At 38.1% G+C, this 10,311-nt stretch overlaps 1 protein-coding gene across 24 annotated transcripts in view; it reads left to right on the top strand.

The window, feature by feature from the left end:
• PTPRD (protein tyrosine phosphatase receptor type D) overlaps positions 1 to 10,311 on the top strand; it is a 457,704-nt gene that overhangs the window by 104,350 nt on the left and 343,043 nt on the right. For all 24 annotated transcript variants that reach the window (XM_006150805.1, XM_006150804.1, XM_027772789.1 and 21 more), the window contains exons 2-3: positions 5,251 to 5,396; positions 10,139 to 10,280. In XM_006150805.1, coding sequence (XP_006150867.1) covers positions 5,251 to 5,396; positions 10,139 to 10,280 — 288 coding nt within the window. The remainder of the gene's footprint in view (positions 1 to 5,250; positions 5,397 to 10,138; positions 10,281 to 10,311) is intronic.

Genomic DNA, 10,311 nt, shown 5'->3' with positions numbered 1-10,311 from the left:
CCTTAACATTATTGTATTTCTAGGATGAACACAGGCATTTTTGTAATTCAAATCTGAAGTTACCCTGTTTTGTGACTTTTTAGTAGGCATCTTTGTTTCATGCTTTCCCTTGCCCTTTTTCCCTTCTTCAGAGCATGACTTAGATATTATCCATGACTAAAGAAGGCAGGAAATGGACCTGGTCTCTTTTGTTAAGCTGAAACAGAGAAAGGAAGATAGATACTGTACGCTATATTTTTCTGAGGATGAAGATTTTTTTACTTGCCTCTAGCACTTGTTGGAGTTATGAAGTTTAGTCTTCTTTCCATCTCAGATCTTTTCTTCGGCTAGCTGCCTGGCAGTGATACTGCCACGCTGAGAATTTGACCAACCAAGATGCTTATCTGTGCAACATATATGCTTACTGAAATGGTTTAGTATGTTATGTATAATCTTATTTTGTGTTACAGAATGATAGCATTTGTCCTTTCTGTGATTGGGATTTTGTGAGCAAAAGTAAAAAAATTGACATGAGATCCCTTAAGAAGCACAGAATTTTTGTTGTCAGTGAAGACCAATGTGTTTCATATATATGCAAAATCCAAAAACTTTTAATATCTTTTTTGTTGTAAATTTAAATTTATTTTATGTATATGCAAAATACAAAAACTTTTAATATCTTTTTTGTTTTAAATTTATATAAAATAATGGGACCAGGTGATGGCACAGTGGTAATGCAGCTGGACCCACATAGGGAAGGTTCTGAATTTGTGGATCAGGATCTCCCTGAGCCCAGTAGGCACATACCTCTGGTTCTGACAGTTGAGAGCATTTGAAATGCCTTTTTATTTTTAATCTTTTCTAATGTAGTATGATCAGTTTCATTTTCTAGTTTTCAAAGAATATTTTTTTTAGCTATGTATTTATTTATTTAAAGTTGATCAGAGAGGGACAGAGAGAGTGAGAGAGAGAAAGCAAGCTGTCAGGTCCAGGACTCAAACTACAGTCAATCATGTGGGAGTCCAGCATGCTTAACCACCACACCACCCGCCAGCCCCTTCAAAGAATAATTTTAAGAATCATTTTTAGGATGCTTTTAAAAGGATATTGAGTTGGTACACTGATGACAGTGGTATTCAATTATATTTAGAAAAACAGTCCCAGATCCCAAAACAGACTCTAACAGATCATTTTAAAGAATTTTCTACAGTCCAGTATACTAATTTCATTACCTGACTTGGTGTTCAGAAATAAAATCTTGTAATATTATATGGTGGTCATTCCTTCAGCAAATTCATCATTATTAGCAAGAAAATTTCAATGGATGATCACAAAATGAAGATAAATGAGAAAAGTATCCATGAAACATTGGTGTGGTGTTTATACCCTTTCTCTGAATGTGTGGAAATTGCCATCTCTCCTTTTGATTTGAAAAGAAGATTTCTGTGTTAAATACTGTTAGGTTGTTGGGAAAGTCATGATGTATTTTTCTGTACAAAAAGGCATCATGACTTTCCAGACAACAAAATACCGTGACTTCTCTAGTGTCCGCACCACCAGTCATTAGTCAAATGCACTTTGTTACCTCGGCCCTTTCATGGCAGTGGGGAAGAGGTTGCACCTGCCCAAGTACCCATTGTTTATTTACAGAATGTGAAAATCTTTAGATTTCCTTCGTCCTTTGGGATGAGAAATGGGATCCCAGCCTTAAAAAGAAAAAAAAAAAAGAATCTACTGCAGGACAAATGGCGTAGATTTATTTCCTTTCTGTTAGTACGCAGTGTGCATGAGCCCTTTACTCCCTTTACACACTACTGCAAGAAATTTCAAAAGAGAACTTAAGAGAGAAGCTAAGTTGTTACTGTAGATTTTCATTCTGAGTTGATAGTTTTAGGACAATGGAAAAGAGAAGAAGAAACCTGAAAGTGATATTATTGTATAATTTTATATAGCATTACAATGCATGTTTATTGTCCTGGGGAATGTCCCAGAGATTTCAGTCATATATGTATCATTTCTATGTTAGATGCTGACGATACAGTGGTTATTATCATTTTGCATTGTTTACAACAGCAAACGAGAAATACAAACACTGGTAATGTCTTTTGTTTTTAGAAAAGTGACATTAATCTACAGTGTTGTCGTTCCTTTCACTATTAGTCAATTTCAAGTTATTTTAAGTTCCTTCCTCGGCTTCTGGTAATTGTCTAGTTTGCACTGTTACCTGTAGATGCAGCAGGCCGCTATCGAGCAGAGTTGTTAGAGCCTGGCTTGCCCTTTGCTAGTAGTTTTGGACACAAACAGCTCTTGTGTTCCCACCTGTTCCATGGTCACCAACAAGCTCAATTTGCTAATGAGGTGTAGCCTCACTCCTCAGGACCAGCATAGCAAAAATATTGCTCATTTTTTCTATAATCCTACACTTGTCCTCCTTATGGAAATAATTTATTAAGTTATAAAACCTTAAAACTGGGAGTGATTTCCATAAGATAATTTCATATCTCATGTTTTTTAAGTTACAAAAAGGGGGGGGGTTCTTTTTGTCCACCAAGATCATCCGTATGTATAATGGACCTGACACAGAAATCTGGCTTCACTGTCTCCAAGATAATCAAAATAAGAGGGAAAAACATTCCATCAAGCCAGCAAGAGCTTCTTTTTTAGAAGCTTTGGAAACAATGTACAGAAAATAGTGGTGATAAGCAAGAATGAACTTGGTCATTATTGGTTTTGCTTTTAGAATCTAGGGATTGTATTTAAAATAAATGTTAGCTATTGTTATTCACAACCATTTTCAAATGACATATATGAAAAAAAAAGTAGGAGAGAAGAAAAACTATGTAGGGACCAGCAGATGGTGTAATGGTTACATCACTGGACTCTCACGTAGTCAACTATGGTTTGAGACTCGGCAGCTTAAAACTCACACCAGGCACATACACATATGTGCCCAAGGTCCTGAGAAGAGAATGGAGAAGGGATTGCAGCATGGCCATCCTGCCTGGGTCCCCAGGCGTGATTTCTTACTTTCTGTCTCTCTGTTTTTCTCTGTCTTTCCAGTGAGCTTGTGTGCCCTATAACAAAAGTCTCTCTCTTAAAAAAGAAAAGAAAGAATATAAAAGGGATCAGAAAATGGAAAATAACGTTGAAAAGTAAAATAGTTTTCAGTTTTAAATATTGCCAACCATAGTATGATGGTAAAAACGGAAAGAGTTACAGCAAGTGGCATAGTGGTTAAGGAGCTAGACCCCAACATAACTAACTGTGGTTCAATTCCTAGACATGGAGGCTTGAAACTCACCAGGTGCCTGTTCATTGACATTCATGTCTATAATCCCAAGAGGAGACTGGAGGAGAAGGGATTGTGGTATGGCCCAGTCTCTCAGGGACGATTTCTCACTTTCTCTATCACTTTATGTATACTCTCTTTATCTCTAGTGAGTGCATGTACCCTTTAGAAAAAAACTCTCTTAATAAAAACAAGACTCAAGGAGGTAAGAAAGAGGTGAAGAAGTAGGAAAAAGGTAATAAAATACTCCTTTCCAAACCATCATTAGTATTTTATTTTATTTTTGGAGAGGCTTTTGCTAGAGGGCGCATCACTCACCAGAAAGAAAGAGATAGAGAGACGGAAAGTGAGAAATCACTCCCCGGGAGGATGGCCACGCCGCAATCCCTTCTCCTCCATTCTCCTTTTGGGATCTTGGGCACAGACACACACATGCCCAGCATAAGTTTAAGCCAACAGGTCCGGGACTCGAATTGTGGTCGACCGCATGGGAGTCTAGCAACATAGCCATTACACCAACTGCTGGTCCCAGTATTTAAGTATACTTTGTATAGTACACTTTGTGCATATGCGCACACGTGTACACACACACACACACACACACACACACATTTTTATTACCTGATATCCCTCATGAGTATTTTTTTTATCATGATTGTATGGCTTATCATTGGATTGTAGGCATTTCTCATGTTATATGATAAGAACTTTATAAATGTAGCATTTACTGCTTGTACGAGGGGACTACACAAATTCATGGGAAAATAAAATTAAAGTACAAGTTTATTTTGCTGCAAAAAAAAAAGGTGAAATCTGTACAGTTTCTTTATAATGTTTTCCATGAATTTTTGAAGACCTCTTTATACAGTGTTTTATCGTTATGCCATAGTTTATTTCACCACCCCATATTTAATATTTAGGTCGCATCCAATCTTTTAAAAAATATTTATTTAATTTTATTTAGTATTATTAATATTTTAATTTGCTGTAGGGCACTTGTGTTCAGCAGAGAGAAACAGAGAGAGAGTACAAGCTGCCAGGTACAGGGCTCAAACCACAACTGGCCATATGGGAGTCCAGTGCTTTACCCATCACACCCCCTACCAGCCCTCATAACCTTTTGCTCAGCAATTGACGTGATGAATATCCCTGTGCATAAATATCCATCTACATTTTATAACCATGTGCTGTAGATACCTAACTATTGAAATGGAAAATGGAAAACAAGTTTTTAAAGGGGGAGCGGAGTATATTTTAGGAATGTTTTAAGGAGACAGAGGACATTTAAAACCTGATGATTCCTGGCCTTTCAGCCTTTGTGATCTTTAAGTCTGCATCTTTCTTTGAAGAAACCCCTTTCTTTGCTATGACTTGAAAAGCTTCTTGACTCTTCTTGTGTGCCAGTTATAGAGTTAAGTTTCAAGTAAGGCAGCCCCCAGTATCTGGGTTACAGAGCCACTTCACCCCTCCCCCCATTTCTGTTGCTTCCCAAACCTTCTAATTCAGGGCAGTATTTCTTGTCTCTTTACAATTTCTTAAACTTTCTCTTAAATGTCACTAATTTTAAGAGCTCGGCAATGGCATTGTGCTTTCTGGCTGTGTCCTGAGAGTGGCATCAAAGCAGAGAACTAAAAATTTTACTCACTTTTTTTGGTGAGCTCATTTTGTTACAGAGGACAAATTGGATTTTTTTTTTATACTGGTAATAAAAATTAATGTGTGATGTTGCTTTTCGGATGTTATTGGATCTCTGCCTTAATACAGATTTCAGCAATAAAAGCGCTAACAGATTACTTGACCACAAAGTTACCTCCTCCTCTTTTAAAGCACGCTCAAAAGTAAAAGTGCTTTCCTAACAGCGTAATCCCAGTACATGTATGTATACTCTTATATGTCTGTGGAGGCGGGTTGAAGACTGTGGGGAGAGTGGCAGCAGTGGGTATTTTCCACATAAATGTGATGTTTCTTTCTTTTTGTTTCAGCGCCTCCAAGGTTTACACGAACTCCTGTTGATCAGACTGGGGTTTCTGGCGGAGTTGCCTCTTTCATTTGCCAAGCTACGGGAGACCCAAGACCTAAAATTGTTTGGAACAAGAAAGGAAAGAAAGTCAGCAATCAGAGATTTGAGGTATTAGGTCCATTGTTCTGTTTCTCTGGGGAAGAATGTATGCACTCTGTGATTTGAGAGCTCCTTGTTTGCTTTACTATCATAGAAGGTGTCATCATTGCTGAGATACAGTGCATTCTTTATGATGCATGTGATGGAAAACTTAACTCTAAATGACTTTTTAAAGGAAGGATATTTTGGGGTTGAAGTGGTTGACTTTTGTCTCTCCTTACATTAGTGCTCCGTTTTCGTAAGCTCTGTTAGCCAGCTTCATTCTCAGGCTGTATCCCCTTACAGTTGCAGGGTAGAGAGAGCTTCACATCCTCATGGGGCTGAGTTTGATGGCTGAAAGCTCATCTGTTCTAGAAGTTTCCTATCCCTTCGACTTTTATTGAGTATCATGTTTGTCCCTCAACTAGTCTAAGTGAACATGTGGATATATAGGTTAGTTAATTTCGACTAGTCCGAATCGACACTTGTTGCTGAAAATGAGTCAGTTTCCTCCAATCTCATGGCTTCAAACACAGGACCAATGTTTTCTTAAAAGGAATTCAAGATTTTTTGCCAAGAAGGAGGATGCCTGCTGATAACAGTGAATGAAGTTGCCCACCATATCTTGCTTCTGTTTTCTAGAAGTGGTGCGAACTAGAGTAAGGAATTTTGATCCAGTTTAAAGTACTTATCTGAAAGAAATATACACAAACAGGTTCATACTGCAAATATGACTGTTGAAGAAATTGCTTTTTGTTCCCCCTAGAGAAATTTTTCCTATAGGGTGCATATACTCGCCAGAGAGACAAAGAGAAAGCAAAAAATCAACTCCCAAGGAGGTTGGCCACACTACAATCCCTTCTCCTCTGTTCTCCTCTGGGGATTTTGAGCATGCACGCCCAACATGAGTTTCAAGCTGCCAGAGCCAAGATTTCAACCATTGTTTGCCATGTGCAAGTTCAGCAATGTAACCATTATGCCACCTGCCAGTCCCCAAAATAGATTTTCTTTATTGAAGAAAGTTGAGTGGGACTGGCAGATGGCATGATGGTTAAGGGCTCTGGACTCCCAGATGATTGACCATGGTTTGAGTCTTGGACCTGGCAGCTTGCTTTCTCACTTTCCCTCTCTCTTTCTTTCTCTCTCTTACTCTGTTCCTCTCTGGTCAAATTAAATTAATTAAATAAATAAAGTTCAAACTAAAAAATAATTAAGAACAAAGTAAGTTGAGTGCATTGAAGATGATAAAACATAATTTAGAGACTCTTTTTGATTCATTATGAGGAGCCTACAGTTTAGAAATGTGCTTATTTTGGAGGAAAGATACATAAACGACATAAAGTGTGGTAGAAGTATACCACATCACACCTGCCATTATAGCATGAAGAGGATAGTTTCATTTCTTTGCCCCAGGGGGTATGAAAATCCCTAAAATGCCCAAAATTATAAAACCATGTTCTTTTTTCATTCTAGTTCCTAATCTACTTCATGGTATAATTCAGAACTTAACAGATTAAAGGCAATTTCTAGTTTAAAAGAAATATAGCAACTACAGAAATCAGAAGAATCAGAAGAACTTGATTTTACTTATTTCCCGGAATCTAACAGAGTGATATATGGTTCAAAAGCATAAAGAATCTAATTACAGTGTTAAAATTTGAAGTCTGGGCCAAGCTTATGAATGATAAATTTAAAATTGTTTCTACGTGAAAATCAGATACAGCCATTGAAAGTTAAAAAGAATAGCTTAAACTTTATTTTGGGGACCAGCACATGGCATAATGGTTACATTGCTGGACTCGCACGTAGTCGACCACGATTTGAGTCCTGAACCTGGGGCTTAAAACTCACTTTGGGCATGTGTGTATATGCGTGCCCCAAATCTTGAGGGGAGAATGGAGGAGAAGGGATTACCCCATTGGGTGATTTCTCCCTTTTTGTCTCTCTGCCTCTCTGGTGAGCACACATGCAAAAATCTCTTTTAAAAAGTTACATATTTTCTGTATTATGGAGAAAATGATGTGTGCATACATTTTGGTATAGGTTTTGGCCTTTTAGTTGAAATGTTTTTTTCTGTTGTAGTTTTGGGGGTTTTTTCCGTCAAAGAGTTCAGCAACAAGCTGGCTAGAATCAGTGTCTTGAAACAATCCTATAATAAGGATTAAATTCTGGGATCAGCAGATGGCGTAATGGTTAGGTTGCTGGACTCACACGTGGTGGTTCGAGTCCCAGACCCAGTGGCTTACAACCCGGCTTGCCCCAAATCCTGGGAGGAGAAAGGATTAAGGCATGGTCAGCCCACCTGGGAGGTGATTTCTCACTTTTCTCTGTCTCTCCAGGGATCACACATGCCCTGTAGCAAAAATCTCTTAGGAAAAAAAAAGATTAAGTTATAATATGATGCATTTCACAACACTCGTCTGATTATTACATAATTCTTGATGAAAGTTTTTAAACATATTTAGGTTAATAAATAAATAAAATTAATAATTAATATAATGATAACAATTAGACATTTGTTTTATACAAAGTACCGACTTATAATAATATTAAGTCTTGAGTTGAAAACATTCAATATCCATAACAGTATGGACATATATGTATTTTTTTTGGTTTTGCTGGACTACAAAGCCCATGAGAGCCCATGAGACTGTTTTTCACTCCCCTTCTCTCCCTGGTGCCAGATGTGTTATCTGGTCCACGGTAAGCATGTACTCAGTTCTGGGTGTTAAATACGGTTTTGAAATTGGAAATTACAGCACCAGCTTACAATATGTGATATGTTTGTTTTCTTTCTTTTTTTTTTTTTTTTTGCAGAGGTTTTTGCTATAGGGTGTGTACACACACCAGAAAGATACAGAGAGACAGGAAGTGAGAAATCACCCCCCCAGGGGTGATGGCCACCTTGCAAGCCCTTCTCCTCCATTCTCCTCTTGGGATCTTGGGCACACATGCACCTGTGCCCAGTGTGAGTTTAAGCCACTGGGTCCAGGACTTGAACCGTGGTCGACTACATGGGAGTCCAGTGACATAGCCATTATGCTAACTGCTGGTCCCTGTTTGTTTACTATTAAGAGCACAGGTCTAAACCAGGGAATTTTTCAGAAATGTAAACACACAGTGACATGTGATAATAAATTTAAGTTTATATTGTTATTTAGGTGTTGATTCTTTTCTCTGCTTGAACCATAGGATGTACACTTTTCACAAAAATTATAGAATATTTGACAGAGATTCTCATAACAAGACTTTTTTAGTTTTGTTATGGGCAAATGTTCTCAAGAGAGAGAGAGAAAGAGAAAGTGAGAATTCAGTCCCAGGGTGGATAGGCATGCCACAATCCCTTTTCCTCTAGTGTCCTCTTTGGATTTTGGCATACCCACACATGAGCCAGCATGATTTTCCAGCCACCAGTTTCAGGACTCAAGCTGTGTAGTTGGCCATGTGGAATCCAGCACTTTAAACCGCCACACCACCTGCTAGCCCTAAAATTTTTCTTTTCTAAAATACAGAGTAGATTAATTTTAAAATATGAACTCAACCCAGTAGAGTTGAAAATAAATTGTTAGAAATTTAAAAATGGGACATTTTGGGTATTTTTGTGAATTTAGAATGACCATGGAATACACAGAAGACTTAATATGGACATACGTTCAAACTCCTCAGTCTCCTTCCTTTGTACGTTAACACACACAAACCCACACACATGCATCCTGTAATTGAATTATAAGACATGCTCAGTTTAGGCACATGGAATTGATTATTCACAGGGAAACGCAGTAAAAAGTAAGGAAAAGCATGGCATCTCAGCAGCTGAAAGAATAAAGCACAGTTGTAGAAAAGACAGGTAGGAAAATCCAGAATTGTGTCGACATACTTAACAGTATCATCATTTTCATCACTGTCATTTTTTTCTTTTTTAAAGTAGTACTGAAATTAGCTGCCAAGTACCTAGGATTACCAGTGTTGCTAAACAGATTCAGAGGAGAGTTCACAATGATGGTGAATTCAAGCTTAATGTTTAGGACATTAATTTTCTGCCTGGTGAAGCAAGCCTCCATTTTACTGAGGAAAAAAAAAAAAAAGAAGAAGCAGCCCTAAAAATGCAGAAAATGCTAAGCTAGAACAAATACTGGAATGCCCTAAAAATGACGAAAATGCTAAGCTAGAACAAATACTGGAATGATTTATGGCAAAATTAATGCACGCCATCAGGCTTTTGGGTTGTGAATGCCGTCCCAGTGGCTGCCTAAGTACTAGATTTATGCAGTTTCTCTTCATGGTTTGCTCATCTGTGCTGTTCAGGAAGAGACGCTCAAACCTGCAGAACTATCTGAGGTGGCATGTGTTAATTCTTCACCTTCCAATCCAGTTACCCAACAGCTTCCCATGTGCTTACGTGCTGTCAGAGACAGGGTGATTTGAGGAGTTTATCCATCATAGCTAGAATTCTCTTGTGAAAGTAATAGGATCAAATTACTCTAGATACACAGAGCTAGAAACGTTCATGTGTAAACCCTGGGTGATTTTCAGTAGTGACTAGAAATCAACCTTTTTTAGTTTCACGTCTTTCTCTTTGTTCAGCATTTTTCAGCAGGTGATTCATTCCATTAGACCAAACATTCCATTTGACTACCGTATCAAAATTCAGTCTCAGAATGACACTGAGTTTCTTCTAAACCTAACGGCTGCTTCACCACTGCGCTGAAGAGTTTAGCTGAGAGGTAGACAATTGTAACAACACCTGTGACAGCTATCGTTTCCTCTAATAGGTAATAGAGTTTGACGATGGATCTGGATCAGTTCTTAGAATACAGCCCTTACGGACTCCGCGGGATGAGGCCATTTACGAATGTGTGGCCTCGAATAATGTGGGAGAAATAAGTGTATCCACCAGACTCACAGTTTTACGTGGTAAGTGCTCAAGATGCTTGTGTCCCTGTTG

Source organism: Tupaia chinensis, unplaced genomic scaffold (assembly GCF_000334495.1).
Source record: "Tupaia chinensis unplaced genomic scaffold, TupChi_1.0 Scaffold000298_1, whole genome shotgun sequence".
Taxonomy (NCBI): Eukaryota; Metazoa; Chordata; class Mammalia; order Scandentia; family Tupaiidae; genus Tupaia; species Tupaia belangeri.
The sequence above is the reverse complement of the archived record's forward strand: the minus strand, read 5'-3'. Positions and strand labels throughout refer to the sequence as shown.